This window comes from Mytilus californianus, unplaced genomic scaffold (assembly GCF_021869535.1).
Source record: "Mytilus californianus isolate M0D057914Y unplaced genomic scaffold, xbMytCali1.0.p SCAF_1, whole genome shotgun sequence".
Lineage (NCBI taxonomy): Eukaryota > Metazoa > Mollusca > Bivalvia > Mytilida > Mytilidae > Mytilus > Mytilus californianus.
Genome location: NW_026262581.1, coordinates 12,196,819 through 12,217,198, shown reverse-complemented (window position 1 = coordinate 12,217,198; position 20,380 = coordinate 12,196,819). Strand labels below are relative to the sequence as shown.

At 33.2% G+C, this 20,380-nt stretch overlaps 1 protein-coding gene across 1 annotated transcript; it reads right to left on the bottom strand.

The window, feature by feature from the left end:
• Positions 1-775: 775 nt before the first annotated feature.
• Positions 776-19,353, bottom strand: LOC127734164 (electroneutral sodium bicarbonate exchanger 1-like). Its single transcript, XM_052244267.1, is given in 19 exon segments — positions 776-1,500; positions 1,958-2,068; positions 2,440-2,616; positions 4,155-4,223; positions 4,601-4,673; positions 7,622-7,800; positions 8,077-8,241; positions 8,987-9,100; positions 9,634-10,171; positions 10,333-10,466; positions 11,558-11,732; positions 12,162-12,262; positions 12,687-12,833; positions 13,326-13,571; positions 14,209-14,333; positions 14,785-14,943; positions 15,402-15,562; positions 16,783-16,948; positions 19,332-19,353. Coding segments are annotated over 19 exon segments (3,024 nt in total). The 3' UTR covers positions 776-1,338.
• Between the last annotated feature and the right edge of the window lie 1,027 nt (positions 19,354-20,380).

Below are 20,380 nucleotides of genomic sequence, written 5' to 3'. Positions count from 1 at the left end.
ACAATAAAAAAAATAATAATAAACCAGACATCATTTGTTTTTTTTATTATATTAAAACATTTCAATATAGAATTTATAATTTCTAAGGAAAAAAAGTAAAACATCAAAAATGCCGAACTCCAAGGAAAATTCAAACGGAAAGTCCCTTAACAATTGGCAAAATCAAAAGCTCAAACACATCAAACGAATGCTAAACAACTGTCATATTCCTGACTTGGTACAGTCATTTACTGATGTTGAAAATGGTGGATTAAACCTGGTTTTAAAGCTAGCTAAACCTCTCACTTGTATGACAGTCGCATAAAATTCCATTATATTGAAAACAATGTGTGAACAAAACAAAAGACATAATAGGTAAACATGTCAAAAATAGAGGAACAGCAGTCATTATTATGTTATAATCTCAATCACCATAACTTGCTGTCAGACGAAGTTCGTTCCTTAAAGTAGCACCATCTATCATTGAACAAGAACAATTACTTAATTTCAACATTAATAATACATATCTAGTTTAATTATTTCGACGCATAGGTAAGTACAGTTTTACTATAAGCTAATTAAAAACAAATATTTCTTTTTTATAATGCAACTTTAGAATTTAATTAAATCTAAACAAATCCACAAAATATCAGCAAACATCAAAGAAGCATAGATTGATAGTATAATCAAAGTAGCAAAATGAAGAAAAATAGAGATTTCATAATAGTAAAATGTATAAAAAAAAATATGGATTTCCGGAAATGTTTAACAACACTAGCTAATTAAACATAAAAAAAATCCGTAAACTACTCAACTACTAGTATGAATAATAGGCAATCTTAAGATGATATCCTGATATTAAAAAAAAAGTTGATATGAACAGTGTGACCAAGCGAAATATGTACATACATTAGATTATAGCCACTTCAATATACAATATTTTTTCAAAAAAGACTTGCACTAACTAGTTTTAAGGAAGACAAATATGAATATAGAAATGAAAATACTAAACTATTTGTTAATCATATATAAATTGCATATATGTTTATCACATTGCTTTTAACATTTCTTTTAAAAAGGGCATTTAACTTTAATTCATTGACATTAAAAATTCCAAATCCTCAGGACGTATTTTCCGTTTTAAGTTACTATCACATTCAAGATACAATGTTTCACATTTAGATAAAACATTATGAGAACATGTGTATAAGGAATTCATTTTAGGTTTATTAGAAAGAAAGGTTTCATTTTTCTTAGAGATTCTTTAATTAAATATCATATTTCTCTTATATTTCAACATGGAATGTCACATTTCAAAGTTTGGTATTTCTTCGATATTCTAAGTTAGAATGTCACATTTCAAAGTTTTGTGTTTCCTTGAGCTTTTGTCGTCTGTTTCACGTCACACTCCTCATCAACAAAAAAGCTTGGTTTAACTCCGTTTTCTTTGCCATCTACTATTGTGCTGACGGAATCGATGCTGCTAAAGGTTTTATATGGAACATCAATTGTCTCGTTGTCCTTTAAAAAAGTAGAAGAAATAGTACAGTATTTATATGTCAACGGCAGATTTATAAAAGGTATAGTTTCTATATTAGCAAATCAATACAATATTATTCAGCTAGCTTTCAGTAGCTGTAACCATTCTGTAAAAGTCATCAAACATCATCTCTAACACAAGACTCGCCATCGTTTAAGAACCTTATTGCTCATTTTACATTGGTCAGTATTAAATGGTGTTTCTGGTAATTTTAAAGTCTTATTGTTTAATGACTTTTCAGGTCATCTTACAGAGATCATTGTTTTGTGAACTAATATGCGTATTTTATCTTACCATATACTGTTTTATAATATTTGTGTCTTGTCTTATCTTTAATGCTGCTTCTGATCTAATATATATGTATCAATGAAACTGGAAATTATTTTACAACACGTGTATAGGTAAGCTATGGACCTTATTTTGTTTCTATATATGTACCTCGTTGTGAGACTTCTTTTCACTTCCTGGAAGTAAATCATCGATATATTTCAGCTCATGATTTGTGTAAACACACTCCAGCATTTTTCGCACTATTCCAGTAGCTAACACCTACAACAAGTATAAAATAAATAATAATTGAAATTCATTATAGTACTAATTATTTCATGTCTGTGTATGTTAAGCAGATTTAGAATTATACATATACATGGGCATGCATGTTAATAATGTAATATTTAAACAGATTAGCGACAGAACTCTTTTTCATACTACAATTGGACACAACGGGTTTGTATGTTAACAATACTTTAAATAGATTTCTGTGAGGGCTCTTTTTATATATGTAAACGACATAGATTTGAAGAGCATTCAAAAAGACAAAATACAGACCTTAATTGGTATCTGTTTACATAATAACACACTTATTCTTGGTAAGTTATGGAAAGTTTTAATTTCCACCGAATTTATTGAATCAAACTCACCAAAAGTGGAAAGGCAATGGAAATAGCTTTTATGCTCTTCACGACCCACAATAGCACCAAACAGATTATCTGGATAATGGTAAACACATGAATTCTCCATAACTGTACGTGACGAATGTATGGCACATCTGGTTGATATTTACGTGGTTGCAGGAACAAGATCAGACGATCCACAAACTAAAAAAAACCCAGAAAAACGGTTGTAATTGAATATCAAAATTTTAGATTGCATCATTCTTTATTACTTTTTACTGTACATTTCGTTATTGGATATAAATGTGAAATTGATGGCAATAAACAAATGATATGAAAGGGGTGACACTAGATTTAATTACATATATTAAGTTAAAATTAAAGAACTGATAACTGAACTGTTAGGAGAGTAATGGATCATTTGTATGATGGTATGATGTAGTTTGAAAACTTTCATCTGCAGTTGTCTGCATTTAATATTGTTTCTTTTCAAATTTTGTACTTTTGATGTCCCCATTATCATTTAGTGTGCATGCTGTTTATTTTCAATAAAAGCTAGGACTATCAACGTTAGTATAATAGTCCAAGATATAACATTGATGCGGACAGGTTTGAGTCGGTGCAAATAAGTTGTATCACTTAAAAAAAACAAGATACGAGAATCAGTTTAACTGTTAAACTATTATCAAACATATGAACTACAATATAACTGACTTATCATTAAAACGACATGTTTCTTTAACACTTTTCATGACTAATAGTTATGACATGTTTAAAAATAAGGAAATGTGGTATGAATGCTAGTGAGACAACTATCGATCAAAGAGAAAACAGACGAGAAATGTTAATATTTACCCATCTACCGTTGGGACTTATACAAAAGGCACAGATAGAAACTATGGTAAACTGAATATGTAAAAATCAAATGAGGATCAACAATCGCATTTAAGTCAATATCATTCAACCAAAAATAACCATGACGACTACTGATGTACAGTCCTGGCTTGGGACAAGTATGAGTCCAAAATAAGTTTGTAAATAATCTGCAGAAGGATTACAGAAATCTGAAGAAGAAAAACCACTCAATCCCCCCAATCACCCTAATTTGGAATTAGAATAATCTCCGCAAAACAATGCAGTAAACTGGGCATGTGATCGTCAAATCAGTACATTTGACAACATGTAAAGAATTTATGGAAAAGAATCTCCGAACTGAAAGTCCTCAAATTACAATTTACCAGCAGCGGCACCGTCCCTATGGCAGTAATATAAAAGTACTGAACAATTTACCAGCCGCGGCACCGTCCCTATGGAAGTAATATAAAGGTTGTATCAGAATCAAAACAATTAAAAGGTAAAACAAGAACGACCAAAGGCGTCATGGAATAACTTTACCTGAGGTATTTGTAACCTTAGTTTTAGCCCTATTACACATATAGACTGAACATTCATTACCTTATTTGCTAGAAGATACAATACACAGACTTTAAATACTAAACTATTTCCTGACACTTACCTTCTATCTTAAAGGTGGCGGAAAATTATATTTTCCTTTTTCAGAATTTGAAATAAGAGTATTTACTTCCCCCGCCATTTATTTAGAAAAGCGTTAAGCCAATTATTATACAAGTCGGCTAAGTGTAGAAAAAAGTCTTTTTGTAGAAAAAAATCTGATATACATATGATTCACTGAAATCAGTGTGATACGATTTTATTTTATATATAGTATAATTAAGACTTACTTGTTGTCCCCGCAATGCTGAAAATCCCATAAAGAAAAAGACCCCATATAACACAGGCATTGGTATAATCTACAAAAAAAACAATCAAAATGAAAAACATTCTTAAAAGTTTATTTAGTAAAATCAAAAAAGTATTTATCTTACATAACAATAAAAAATATCTATACACATACAAACCTATAGTTCCATATTGTACAATGTTGCCAATAATCATATTCATAATGTGATGTAAAGCAGTACTTAAAATCATTCATTTAATGTTTCCTTCACTCGCCTGTAAAACTCAAGAATCAAATAAGTTGTTTTCACTCTATGTAATATTAGTACAAGGTTGTACTGATTTACATACATATTTCTGCATATGTACCTAACAAATTGATTTCATATGAAGAAAATCAATATTTGTAGAAAATCAAAAGGATGAAATAAGGGTTTCAAAAACCTACCCTAAGAACACTGGTTATGAGTACGGCCAAACCACTTAGTATACCAATAAATAAAGCTGTCACTCTCTGTTCTCTGTATAAAAATGTAAACAAATATTAGGAGAACGATGTCGATATATAAATTAAAAAAAAAACAAAATAGAGTTAACACTATTTATATTTATGAACGTTTCGGCAATAAAGTGTATCGACAGATTGTAGGTATTCATATGGGTACCAATTGTTCCCCTTGAATAACAGACATGTTCCTGTACTATTATGAATCAGTTTATGGCCAAACTCAGTAAAGACCCGTCTAAATTCCATTAAATTGATAAATTCAACAACACTTACCATTATCTTGATGATATTTTTTCGTTAAATAATCAAGAATTCTCTAAATATACTGCCGAAATTTACCCACAGGAACTTACCTTAAATATATCAAATATTAACAGCAATAAGTGTCCTTTCCTAGATTTAGACATTTCAGTTTTACACCAGAAACTCTACACCAAAATTCACGAGAAAAGGAATGATTTTTCTTTCCCTATTGTTAATTTTCGTTTTTTGGACGGTGATGTTCTTCTGGCACCATCTTACGGTGTTTAACTCGTTCGTTATGCCCGTGTCTGTAGTGACGTTTTGGATTTCAATGAGCGCAATCTATGTATTACTGGTAAATTATAAAGTCATGGATTTCGTTACCACAATTTACATAAAACCTTTACTAAATTCTACCATAGATACAAAGATTTGGTTTGCAAGTTTGGATCTTTATGTACCTCTAGAAAACTTATTTCAAACGGAATAGCACATCCTAAATTTTACGGTGATGTTGTTAACCGAGCCCGGAAATTTAGATACGGTCCTGGTAAACTTATCAATCCTTTAAATAAACTTATTCTAAAAGGTTACCTATTCAACACTATAATTAAATATTAGAATAATATTTTATTGGAATAAATATTGATTTTGTTATCAGTATATTAAAACCATACTAAATATAACACATATGTAATTTCACGGTACTACAATCTGTCGATACCTATATTTTGGCATTCCACAAGGTCATGTTTTTCTCTGACTGTTTATGACGTCTAAATCCATTAGATATTGGATGTGTACTGATTGATATTTTAGTCTTAGATACAAGATTTTTTATATTAGTTGTTTTTGGCTTTGAACTAGCTGTCAGTAACTGCGAGTACTCTCAGATCTGTACTTAGTGTCTTTCTTGTTGTTAGGGATGAGGGATGAGGGATGGATATATAACCTGCCACGTCCTGTCTGTGTTTTTGTTTGATGTTTTTCTTTGTATCGATCTGATGAGTTAAGCCTTTTTCAACTGATTTGTATAGTTTGTTCTTATGTTGTGCTTTCACACCACTGTCCCAGGTTAGGGGAGGGTTGAGCGCTCACAAACATATTTAACCCCGCCACATTCTTTATGTGCCTATCTTAAGTCAGGAGCCTGTAGTTCAGTGGTTGTCTTTGGTTCACGTCTGTCATATTTGTTTTTCGTAAATTGTTTTGTTATAAATAAGGCCATTAGTTTTCTCATTTGAATTGTTTCATTTTTTATGTCGGGGCCTTTTAAAGCCGACTATACGGTATGGGTTTTTCTCATTGTTGGAGGCCGTAAGGTTGCCTATTATTGCTTACATCCACTTTATTTAAACTTTGGTGGAACTGACATTATCAAGATGCTTGATTTCTTGATTGACAACATATTTGTTACGTTTGGAGGACGTGTTTTTCAACAGACTGTCGGAATTCCAATGGGAACCAATTGTGCCCCTCTTCTTGCCGACTTGTTTCTTTATTATTATGAGGCTGACTTCATACAGGAGCTTCTTAGGAAGAGAGATAAGAAGTTAGCAATATCCTTTAACTCTACGTTCCGCTATATAGATGATGTTCTCTCACTAAATAATACAAAATTTGGTGACTATGTTGAACGAATCTATCCCATCGAACTAGAGATAAAGGATACTACAGATACAGTTAAGTCTGCCTCATATCTTGACTTACATCTAGAAATTGACAATGAGGGTCGGTTGAAAACAAAACTTTACGACAAAAGAGATGATTTCAGCTTCCCAATTGTGAACTTTCCATTTCTATGTAGCAACATTCCAGCAGCGCCTGCATACGGAGTATATATCTCCCAATTGATACATAATTCCCGGGCTTGTGTTTCCTATCATGATTTCCTTGATAGAGGATTGCTGCTCACAAGGAAGCTATTAAACCAAGAGTTCCAAATGGTGAAGTTGAAGTCATCCCTTCGTAAATTTTACGGACGCCATCACGAGTTGGTTGACCGTTATGGAATAACCGTTTCACAGATGATATCGGATATGTTCCTTATGTCGTAACTACAATACCTTTCCCTTTTCACGAATGTGACCTACCGAATTAGACTATTTACCGGATTTGTAATAACATAAGCAACTCGACGGGTGCCACATGTGGAGCAGGATCTGCTTACCCTTCCGGAGCACCTGAGATCACCCCCAGTTTTTGGTGGGGTTCGTGTTGCTTAGTCTTTAGTTTTCTATGTTGTGTCATCTGTACTATTATTTGTCTGTTTGTCTTTTTATTTTTGGCCATGACGTTGTCAGTTTGTTTTCGTTCTGTGAGTTTGACTGTCCCTCTGGTATCTTTCGTCCCCCTTTGTCTTATTGGCAATCATACAACATCTCCTTACTTTTATAACAATGTGTGATGATTTTTTTCATTTTGTAAAATGAAACATGCAATGAAAAGTTATCGAGAAAACAGGTAGAACTGAATGATATTTTATTGTTACATGTAACAATACTCTATCAATGGGGCATACAACTGAGACATATACGATTACTCTATCACTAGGGCAAACAACTGAGACAATTCAACATGTCATTCCATACTCAATCAAGCAGTACACTATTGTGGTAGCGTAAAAATTCAAATGTAAAAATAACAATACATTTAGCAATGAGAGCACTGAACTTGTGGAATTAGCTATAATATAAAAATTTGATTAAGATTTCTTACCTGACTCCCAAAAACACTGGTTTTTCGCCAGGAGCTGTACATTCAGATTCTTTCTGTAGACTTTGGACATGAGCAAGTGCAGACACAGTGGCAGCTACGTACCATGGAAGACCGAGCAATGAATGAATACCCACAGTAATGGCAACTATAAACATATCTAAATGGTAACCAACCCCTTTCTGAAAAAAATACAAAATACCTTAATTTACCACAAAATGTGTATCATGAACAAATATTAGTTCAATTTCATTGCAACAGATAAGCATGAATTGAATTCATATATATTACTTTTATGATTTGTTTGTGCAACTTTGAGGACCAATTCAGCAGATCAACAAAAATCCAAGGTGAAATTTATTTGTTAACTAATGTGTAATTGAGTATACATCAATCAAATTTTAACTATTCCTGTTATTTGTAATGTGGTTCAATTCATCTTGAAAACAGGAGCTCACCTGTAATTTATGTTCTTTTCTATTGACAATCACAGCAGTAATCTGTTGATCTAAAAAGACTAAGATTGTTGAAAGGGCGGCAGGAACGCTAGCAGCCAAATACAACCACCACGGGTTCTTTTCACTAAACGGACTGATGATCCATCCACGACCTGCTCTTGTTGGCTATACAAAAAATATATTTAAAACGATTTTTATTTATGTATTTGCGAACATTTCTGATTCATTATTACACATTTTTGTATTTTTCCATTTTATAATTTTAGATTGTTAAACGAAGACCACATCTATATTGCTATAAATTTCCAATTAACTATTTAGCTCTTAGACTTGTCAATCAATGCAAAATTTAACTGATTCTGTAAGAGTAAAGGTCTTTTTTTCATAATAGTGTAGTGCCTACAAAGTTATGGTTGTGGTACTTCTTGTGTTTTGTATTTTTAGTATCTATATATACTTCCATATTCAATTTAACTCATAAGGTACAAATTGATCCGCAATGAGGATGATCGTACATGATGACTATACTCTTTGGTCTTAGCCATAATACTGTTCTCTTTTCCTTGATTGTGACATCACCGAATGACACTTATCACAGAATCTGTACTTACAACCAACAACACGACGGGTGCCACATTAAGCGCAGGATCTTCGTATATTTCCGAAGCACTCTAGATCCCCCATTTTTTTTTATTTGGTTCATGTTACTAATTGTTTATTTATTAATGTAGAGTTTTGTGGGCTTCTGTATGTCTTTTCGTCGGTTTTCGTTTTTCTTCGACTTATGAATTTTGGATGTCCTTTTTGTATCTTCCTCCTCTTTTTTACCCGATGATTTAATCTTCAGGTTGCATTACAGATAAAGATTGTTTATTTGTTTTGCAACAATTTAGTAAACATATAGACATACCTTGAATTCACTTGGTACAGTTAGTTTTGGTGTCGGGAGACCCAGGAAATAATCAAGCAACACCATGGCAACAATGGCTATCAACACACTGAAGTCACTTACTCTTTGACGAATCTACAATGGAAATGACACCTATGTAAAACTTCTACTAAATTTAATAAAGTTTAAGTATGGATTATAATTAATTTTCTTAGAAGAACATGTCAATTGAAGTTAATACGGATTCGTTTCGTTTGCATTCAACTAATGCTCATAATATTATTATTCTTTTATTGTTCACGTATCTATTGACAAACACATACAGATTAGTGTATGATAAAAAGATAGAAGGAAATAACAAATGAACTGAACCTCTGAAGCTAGGTCCGAAACCACTACAATAAATAAAATTAAAAGAGACAGATCAAGTGATTGAACTTCAGATCTCAATGAGAGTTTTATTTAACTTTCCGTGTATTATACGTCTCCTCCATTCATATTAATTCAAGTAAGCAGAGGTGAGCCGAAATTTCAGGAAATCATTAGAGTTGAAAATATTTTGGTAAAGGCGAGAGAGAGATTATATATATATTCAGTTTAGATGGAGACAGTTGTGTATAATAGGAGTTTACTTTAAAAAATAAAACACAACAATTGGGTATACTTACCACATTTGGAAACAGTGAGCTAGTTTTGAATGAAATCAATAAGACTGTTATTCCAAAAGTTCCGGCAAATAGAATAACGGACAGGAAAAATACATCTCCATAATATTGTTTAGGATCGCAAACCCAGCTTCCACCGAATTCACTACAACCGGCTGGTGTCAATCCATTCCAGTTGATACTTATATTGCTGGTCGTAAAATTTTCTGTTCCTGTGCACGTATAGTTGGTAAAAGCACCATAGCCGAGGGCCCCGAGCGCTGTTGTGACGTTTTCATTACATGTACTGCTACATGAACAGTTGAAAGGGATGGGGTCATCGGGATTAAAGTTAACAGGATAATTCTTTTCTATCTCAAATAACTTCTTGAAGGCCTCCACAATAAATATCACTGCAATCAGTGTAGCAAAACTGTCTTCTGTGAATCGAGTGATATACTTGACGCAGGAGCTCAGGTTGAATACGACTATAATTAGAATGAATAGTACAGTCCACATTCCTACCCAGAATCTCGCCGGCATAAAATCCCAATCGTTATCTCTGCAATAAAAGATATATGTTAAACCATGCTAAAATCCTAACCGTTATCTCTGCAAGTAAAGACATTGTTAAATCATGCGATATAAAAAAAAACTAACATAAAATTTGTGTTTATTACATAAAAAAATCACACTTTTCATTAGATGGTGATATATACTTACTTGCATAAATTATAGATTATTGTTTCTAACACTAACATGGGACCTGTGCTTCCTAGAATATTCATTGGTTGTCCTCCAAATAAGGCGAACAAGACACCAGTAACAGCTGCTGCAAATATACACTCCATCACTCCCTAAAAAAATATATTTTCGTTTAGTACTGGTCTAATCTGCATAATGATTATTGTGTTGGCATTGGTTTATTTCAGTCGATACAAAGTAATATTATACAATTATAGCCTTTGTATGAGGTCGATACAAGGATATATTGACCGGAGAGAAGTATATTGACTGAGGACGAAGTCCGAGGTCGATATACTTCTTTGGGTCGATATATCCTGTATTGACCTCATCAATAGGCTATAATTGTTATATTATTAATTTCCGACCATATTTGTATCAAAATCCTGATTTGATTTTTTGATTTTGTTGGAATTTTATAGATATCATATTGTCTTCTAGACAATAACAACATATAAGTTGTTATTTCATTTCCTTTTTTTGTTTACATCTTATGTATATGAAGATTTTTTTTTTCTTCAAATAATCGATCATAGATATTTTTTTATAAAACTTTTAACAATATCATGAAATTCATAACATGATGTCACAAAGTATATCGGTTTTTTAGATATTCTAAAAATAACCGTGCAATATCCTTTTTGCTGTGCAATATGCTTTTTCTATCCGCCGTTTTCTCTCTACCTTCGAAAATATAGTTTAACATGTGACTATCTCTGAACGAATCAAATTAGTTAAAAAATACGAATTAATAATATAATGTCGTATTAAATTATATAACAAAAGTTGACTGATTTACGATATGTTTTTTTCTTTGAATGTGTAATGTCACTTTAACATAAAAATGACTTCTACATTATAACGTTGACAGATACATCATTTCCGTTTTACACAGAGCAGACGTTCATTTAAGAAAGTTCTGAATGAAAGAAATACTGCTGAATTTGAAAATTACATTTGAGACATATCTAAAACGGTAATCGAGTATAAAACCTTTTGGAATTTTGGGTCCTCAATGCTCTTCAACTTCGTACTTTATTTAGCCTGATAAGTCTTATGTAGACGTCTGGCGTATATGGTTTTAATCCTAGTATCTATGATGAGTTTATTTATAACAGATCATATTGTATTGTAGAGTTGTGTGAATATAGTGTCAGTATTAGAATGCAAACTATTTCTTGGAAGATATGAAATAAAAACTCACCATATACTGATCAGTAGCTTGACCAAGCAATCCACCAAATGTTACGTTTGGTGTCAATGTTCCAAGGAACACATAGACAAATGAAGCGAAACATTGGATATGTAAGGCATCTTTGAAGTCAGTGAGATAATGTGGAACCTTTCGTTTAATATCGTCTACTAAACCCTTGAATGGTCTGCAAATAGAACAAAACCCGTCACTGGCATGCTCCATCATTTACACAGCAATATTTTGCTGTCAATGTAATTTTAGCAGATAGACCAGCTTTAACTCTGATTTACATTCATTAAAGAATAAATGAGGGGCCTGATTGGGGGGGGGGGGGGTCTCATCACGATTCACGAGTTGATTTTTTTGTCAATCACGATTCACAGAAAATAAATTTCCATGATCACGGATCACGAAAATATAAAAAAAAAAAATCTGTAGAAAAACGGATTACGATAGGGAAAATGCGCCGATCACGAAGAACGAAAATAACCCATCAGGCCCCTCATAAATGATCGACAGTTGTACAAGATACATTTATTGAATGCTGTATTAAAGTGTTCAACGTCAATATACACAATCTTTTAAATTGTTCTTAAAATAAGTGCAAGCTTACATTTTTGAGCACGTGAGTGCCGGATCATCTATACTGTGTCCCACGTCTTCTACTGATAAAAGTTTCTCGAGGCACGGATTAATTGAATTCTTTCTAAAATTCTACAAAAGAAAAAAAATATTACTGTAATTCATGTTTCATCCAAAGTAATGTTTTCATTTGATGCGTTACATAATAATATGAATCGATTTTCAAAACAATAAGAAACATTCGGAAAATATATCTTAACTATGGACTGTATCACTAGCCAGTCTAAACTGAGGTTGTGAGTTCGAATCCCGCAGTGGCAGGTGCACTCGACTCCAATCTTGATTGACTAGGATTGTCAGTTTCCCTACCGATGGTCGGTGGTTCTCTCCGGGCATTCCGGCTTCCTCCACCAATAAAAACTGACCGCCATGAAACAGTACAATAGTGTTGAAAGTGGCGTTAATCACCAATCATTCAATCAATCATATGATAGAACTGAAATCATATATCAATTGACGTGATGACAAAACTACATGAAAAAAGAAAATACTATACCTGAGATGGAACTTTTGAAGGTGGTTCCAGACGAATTGTTGGATCCCATTCCCCAGGTGGTAGGACCGTTACTTGTTCCATGAACTCGTCAACACCAGCCAAGAACTCTTCTTTTTCTAGACACTTGTAAGCTAATTCCCGGAATATCTGCAATACAATATACAAAGATAGAATTTTTACGGGATATATAAAATTTTATATACACAGATGGAGTATCTAGAAAACAAGATGGAATTTCACGGAATGTCTAAAATACAATATACACAGATGGAATTTTCACGGAATATCTAAAATACAATATACACAGATGGAATTTGTACGGAATATCTAAACTTTGATACATACAAATAGAGTATCTAGAATACAATATACACAGATGGAATTTTTACGGAATGTCTAAAATACATTTTGAACAAATGGAATTTTCACAGAATGTCTAAAATAAAATTTACTTAATTGGAATTTTCAAAATGAGGAGCAACCACCGTTTTCAAATTCTTTAACATTGTACTGGTTTCGAATTCAGCCAAACCATTTAAACGAGGCATGATAGATAATGAAATGATTATGAAAAATAAACCATGAACTTAATACTGAAATCAGTCATAATAAAGAAATGAAAAAAAAAAAGAATCCTACCTCGTCAACCATCATAGTTGATATGCATCTTCCGAGTTCCATTAGCTGGGTCATGCTTCCTTTCGGTCCGAACATGAAACAAACGAAGCGTGACGGCAATGCTACTTCTGTTACATCACCAAGAAGCCGTGGCTCTTTTAGCCTCATAAAACCAACCAATCTCTTCTCAAGCTCTTCAACTTCTCCAACCATTATATTGGCAGCCTCGGCATCTTTTGGAAGCTTCCTCATAAAGTTCAGATTGGGCTAAAAATATTTTGCAGAATTAAACTTTATTCACGTATGTCAACATATTATCAATAGGTATAAGAAGATCTGGTATGAGTGCCAATGAGACAACTCTCCATCCAAGTCAGAAATTTGTAAAAGTAAACCATTATAGGTCAAAGTACGGCCTTCAACACGGAGCCTTGGCTCACACCGAACAGCAAGCTATAAAGGGCCCCAAAAATGACTAGTGTAAAACCATTCAAACAGGAAAACCAACGGTCTAATATATATAAAAAACGAGAAACGAGAAACATTTATGAACCACATCAACAAACGACAACCACTGAACATCAGGTTCCTGACTTAGGACAGGTGCAAACAAATGCAGCGGGTTTGAACGTTTTAATTGGCGCCAACCTTCACCCTACCTGAAACAATAGTGTAACATCACAACATAGAAAGACACACTATAAAATATCAATTGAAATATCAAGTCTTTATAACAATGTAGATGTATTGGATCTTTGAGTTACGAGAAAATAAATGTGCAATCGTAAGGATTGCAAAAAAAAGAAAATAATAAGTTGTGTTTTTTCATGATCCAGATATTTCTGTGAAAATTGTTTTCAATTTATAGTTTTAAGTAGATGTATTAGTAGAAAATATATCTAACCTTATAACTGGGACTAGTTGGGTCAAGTGAGAGATCTTGTGAACTTGGAGCACTCTGCAGTCCAGAACTATCCATACTTGCAAGACTTGCACTTGATGAAAGGTTGAAACCATATCCTCCCTTTTCTGCTTCCGCTGCATATATTATTAATAAATTTAGATAAAAAAAAACACTGTGGAACAAATGTAAGCGTCCATTTCCCAATTATTTTTATTCCATTTTCAACACCCAAATTTTCATTTCGGATAATCAATTATTGATTATATTTCGTATATCTATTTTCATTTTTCTCGTTCCACATCATGTTTCCCCGCTTCAGTTTTGTTGGTATATTACTACATAAATAGCTCATGTAAAGGAACAAGTCTAAACTTAAAATATTTTATTAATTAGACTATTAATGGATCGAACGTTAGTTACCATGAACATAGACAGCATACGAAAGCATAGTGGATACTGAATTTCATTAAAGTTAAGGAAAACATGCCATAAATGGCAGGTTTTTACTTTTATAATGAACTAGTTTTTTTTTCAAAATGGTTATTAAACTGAAAGATAGAGTAATTGTTTTCATACATTTCTCATCAGAAATATCGGACAGAGTTCTGCTTCCTTTAGACGCCTTAGAACGCTTTACATGGCTGTGTTTATGTCCTGCCAACATTATATCCCTAAGATGTGGGCGTAACCTTGTGTCCATATCATTCTGATCCTGCCATTCTTCAAGGAGCTTGTCTGTAGTTCAAATAAAAAGAAAACAAAGTTAACATATATTAAGATAGAATTTTTGTTTTAAATACGTACAAAGTGACTTAATCTTTTCGTTCAGACTAAAACACATATATGATTATATTTCTTTAATGGATAGGACAAAGGCATTCATGACTAGTACATTGTATTTGTGATTGAACTTTTAGATAAATTCATTTATAGAAATGCATATTTCAACCATTACTGAAATCTAGTTTAAAGTTCCTCCTGATCTTAGATAGGATAGGCAGGTAGGAAATCTTTTTTATTTTGCTATTTTTTTTTAACCTTCAGAAGACCTTCAATTTGGGCTCGATTCACTACCAAAAGTACCAATTAAACTTAAAACAATTATGGTAGACATGGTAAAGAGTTTAAAAAAAGCGTAGGTAATGAAACCCTTAACACGCGTAAGTTTTATTTTGGTGTAAATAGTACCTTACCATTGACATTAGATAGCGAATGGGCATCATGGTCTAGTGAAACAACGCCTTCTACGAAAGCACATCGCAGTTCAAACAGCGAGTGCATAGACAAAGAGGCAACATGAGGCTTGGACCAGCGTTTTCCTCCTTCATCCAAATTTTCTTCATATTTAACCCACCTGTTTCAAAATAAAACTGACGTTAAACTTGGTACCAAAATGAAAAAAATAGGGAAACAATATTCCTTTTAACGGATTTAATAGATATAAGAAGATGTGGTATGAGTGCCAATGAGACAACTCTCCATCCAAAGTCCCAATTTGTAAAAGTAAACCATTATAGGTCAAAGTACGGCCTTCAACACCGAACAGCAAGCTATAAAGGGCCCCAAAAAGAATAGTGTAAAACCATTCAAACAGGAAAACCAACGGTTTTAGTTTATTATAAAACGGTAAATACATGCAAAAACATTTAACTGCCAAGTGCTTCAATTGAATAGATATGGTTATAGCTTTATATGTGCTATCTCAGTGACGGTAGCTTATAAGTAATTAAGAATCAAAAATCTTTATCTATTAAAATGTATGTAGATAGTTCATTCACTATTCTAATCAAATCAACAATTAATCAACCATCAATCTAAAATATAATAACAATGGAATTAATTGATAAAAAGTTAAACAAAGTATGATATGTAATTAAATGACGCTTTAAATAACATGTAAAGTGAAATGCATCAATCAACTTGTGGTTCGTTTGAATTCTATAGAATTCAGTTCTTCATTGGTTAAAATTCAATTATGGCGTCAAATTCTTACCTTCCTCTGAATTTCTTATTGTAACGTGACAAAAAAGGCGACTTTGCCTGATGATGTTACATAAAAAGAACACACCTGTTTGCATATCATTGGAAAAGAAGACTTGTTATCTGCATATCGTCTAAAAATCATTAGAGAAACAGATTATATCACCAGATTTCGTGCCAAAGGATAGTTCTCCACTCTCAACAGTTATATTTTAAATATTCAAAATGCTTTGCAAGCCTCGCGTTTTAAAGTGAACATTTCAACGGTCTCGAGTGGAGACATATCGTATCACACTCTTTGCAGTGGTAGAATCTATAATTAACCTTGCCGATCATTTCTTTTCAAATTGGTCCTACCTTGTTGATTCCTTCCGTTTAAATGGGTTTAAAACTTTTAGTTTAATCTTGTCTATTCCTCTCACTCAAATTGATCTAAGCATCAAATGTTTACCTGAACGTTTCCTTCCCTTCAAATTGGTAAAAAAAAAATTAGTTTGACCTTGCCGATTCCTTCTATTAAAATTGATCTAATATATTAGTTTTACTATTGGCAAACTCCTTCCATTCAATTTGGTCTTAAATTTTTATTTTTACCTCGCCGATTCCTTCCATTCAAAGTTTTCATTATGTTTCCGAAGGACATCTAATTCACAGAAGACGCTGTGAGCTTTATGCGAAACACCTCTTCTATTATTGTTGATTATTCTCTGAACCCAGTCCGTAGGATTATATTCAAAAGGTTGTTCATGTAAGGTGTTTCCTAAAACAATCAATCAAATTAAATAACTGATAAACTGTTGACACAGAGATATGTTTCGCCTATCGGCATAAAATTCAGAAAAAGACAATCTGATGGACAGCAACATTGCTTATTAATTCAGTCACTGGACCATGATCTAGTGGGCAGGGCCTGAAAATGGTCGACAAACTGAGATGTACAGACAGTAATGTAACTTTATAGAAAATATCGTTGTTTATTGCAAGTAGTTCCTATCAATATAACTTAAAAAGATGAACATTGCTAATTAATTCAAAGTCACTGGACCATGACAAAGGGGACAGGGCCTCAAAATAGTTGTCAAACTGATATGAAAAGATAGTAATGCAACTTCATACAAAACGTCATTGATCTATCACAAGTAGATCCTATCAAACTAACTAAAGCAGAATACTTAACATTGAAAATTGCTAATTAATTCAACGTCACTGGACCATGTCCTAGGGGGCAGGGCCTCAAAATAGTCTTCAAACTGATATGTACTGATAATAATGCGACTTCAAACAAAATATCATTAATCTATCACAAGTAGATCCTATCAAACTAACTTAAGCAGAAAACATATCATTGAAAATTCCTAATTAATTCAAAGTTACTGGGCCATGTCCTAGGGGGCAGGGCCTCAAAATTGTCGCCAAAATAATATGTACTGATAGTAATGCGACTTCATACAAAATATTATTGATCTATAACAAGTAGATCCTATCAAACTAACTTGAGCAGAAAGTGAAAGACAAAAATACAAAAAATGACCATAGCACAATAACACAATGGCGTGATGTATAAGTACAGAGCCACTCCAAAAGGATATTACCAAAAATGGACCAACCAGTAAAGATTGATAATTTACAAAGACAAATTAAAGAACACTATAACACGTAAGTCAGATGATAAACAACGTCAGTACCTAGCATCCGTATACTTCAAGACCATCATGTATTATTTGTGAAGCTGATACAGGATATTCATCAACAAGGCCTGTGGTATCTTCCGATGAACTTTTTTTTAGAAAAACGGACGAGACGTTCTTTGACATAACCCTGGTTCATCAACTTTCTGCTCAGACACTGGTGACGTTTTATAAAGTCTGAGTAGCAGCTGCAAGCTGTTGAATACCGAATAAGTTGGGAAATGTATATCCCATATGCTGGTGAAGTTGGTATATTGCTACTAAGGTGGGGGTAATTGATAATTTCAAAATTAAAATCGTCTCGTTTGTCATAGATTCTGCTGAGATGACCGCTTATGTCAAATTCGATGTTTAAGTCTAAAAATGAGGCAGAGGAAGCCGTGTCTGTTGTTTCTTTAGTTTCTAGTTCTGGAGGATATATTAATGGAACCCAATTAGAAAAGTTTGGATTGTTAATGGAAAGAACATCATCAATATATCTGAATGTGAAATTAAATGATCTGGCTTCTTTGATCTTCTTGTTTTTGACAAGTGTCCGACTGAACTCCGACTTATATGAAAATAAGAAGAGGTCTACAAAGAGAGGCGCACAGTTTGTTCCCATAGGAATGCCGACAATTTGTTGGAAAAGTCTACCTCCAAATTCAACAAATATTTTGTCAATAAGAAACTCCACCATACTGATCACTTGTTGTTTACCTTTTTGTTCACTATTAACAAAATATGCCGAATGGTATCCTAAAGCAATAAATTTATAGCGTATGCTACCATTTTTATATTGAAAAGCATTGTGGATTATTTCTTTTAGACGATTTTTAAATTTCACATGGGGAATGGTAGTATACAGGGTTGAAAAATCAAAAGTTTTGATAGAATTTATTTCAGAGAAAGATCGAGATTTAAAATTATCCAGAAGTTCTTTAGAGTTTCTTAGAATCCACATATGGTTAATACCACTACGCGAGTAAACAGTTTCACAGTATTTCTGAAGACCCATTTTCACTGCGGACAGAATTATTTTTCAATCTAATATAATTCCTTTGTAGAACATGCAGATGAGCCGTCAATGTACCGTTGTTTCTATGGAATTTTGTGAAGCTCAGGTATCCAATACAAACAAGATAAGTCCTCAGATTTGTTGTTCAATGTAATGTTCATTGAAGCCATAAAGGTCTTATGATTCGCCAAAATCTCATTCTTGTCAAATGATATGTTTTTGTATGTGGGATTACCTGAGTGCTCATTTATTCCTAATTCTTTTACAAGACACTAGTAGTAGTACGATTTACAAACAACGACAATATTATCTGAAGCTTTGTCCGCAGGAACAACAACATATTTATCGTGAAAGAGATTGAAAATAAATGATCGTACGGCAAAACCACGAAAAAAATATTTTTGAAGATCAGAAATTTCTAATAAACAGATTGTAATTCTAAAGAAATTTCAATTTACCTCTGAAGGGTATAGAAGTCATCTATGTAAACAGAAAGTAGATGTGGTATGATTTTAGGTCTTTTTTTACTGTGTTATCCACCTTTAATTAGTTTGTTTTTTCTTATGGTAAAGGCAGTCTTTCATTTTTTTAACCTTGCCAATTATACAATTCCTCGTTAGCTTTACTCATCCAAACATTTCAAAACTTTTCTGACTACTTCAAAGCATTGAAGCAGAAAGACATTGTAGGAACAGTGGCAGTAGGAAGACAGGGCATTGGTACATCGAAAACTGCTACTGGAAAAACGCTAACACTCAAGAGAGACGAAGTCTAGTTCAAAGAGAGAAAAATCTAGAGAAGAAGAAAACAGACAAGCAAAGACAGTACAATTAGGGAGCCAAGGTGCTTGGTCAAGGTCAAGATGGGAATTAGAACAACGATCCCTTACATGGTCAGAAATATGGCAATATCCTCAATTCCAACTTCAGTTCCTTCTTCGATCAATGTATGATGTGTTACCAACACCTACAAATCTGCACAGGCGGAACCTGTCAGAAACACCAGACTGTCTCTTGTACAGAAACAGAGGAACTCTACAACATGTACTTTCAGAATGCAATATCGCTCTAACACAGGGGAGATATACATTGCGACACAATCAAGTACTCCGGAAACTGGCTGTAGTGATAGAAAAACAGAAGAAAGAAGCAAAACAAATAAGAAACAAACCTATCAAGATCCAGTTTGTGAAGGAGGGGGAACTATTTGAGAAAAGTAAACAAAACACGTCAGGAATGATAAACCAGGCAAGAGACTGGCAGCTAGAAGTAGATATAGGAAAGAAGCTGAAATTTCCTGATATTGTACCAACAAACCTAAGACCCGACATACATGTAGTTCTCTGGTCTTCAGGCAGTAAGAAAGTAGCAATTATCGAGCTGACGGATCCCTGGGAGGAGAGATGTGGTGAAGACAATGAAAGAAAGAGGATAAAGTATGATTGACTGTTGGCAGAGTGCAGAGATAGAGGATGGTAGACATGGAACTTTCCTGTTGAGGTTGGCTG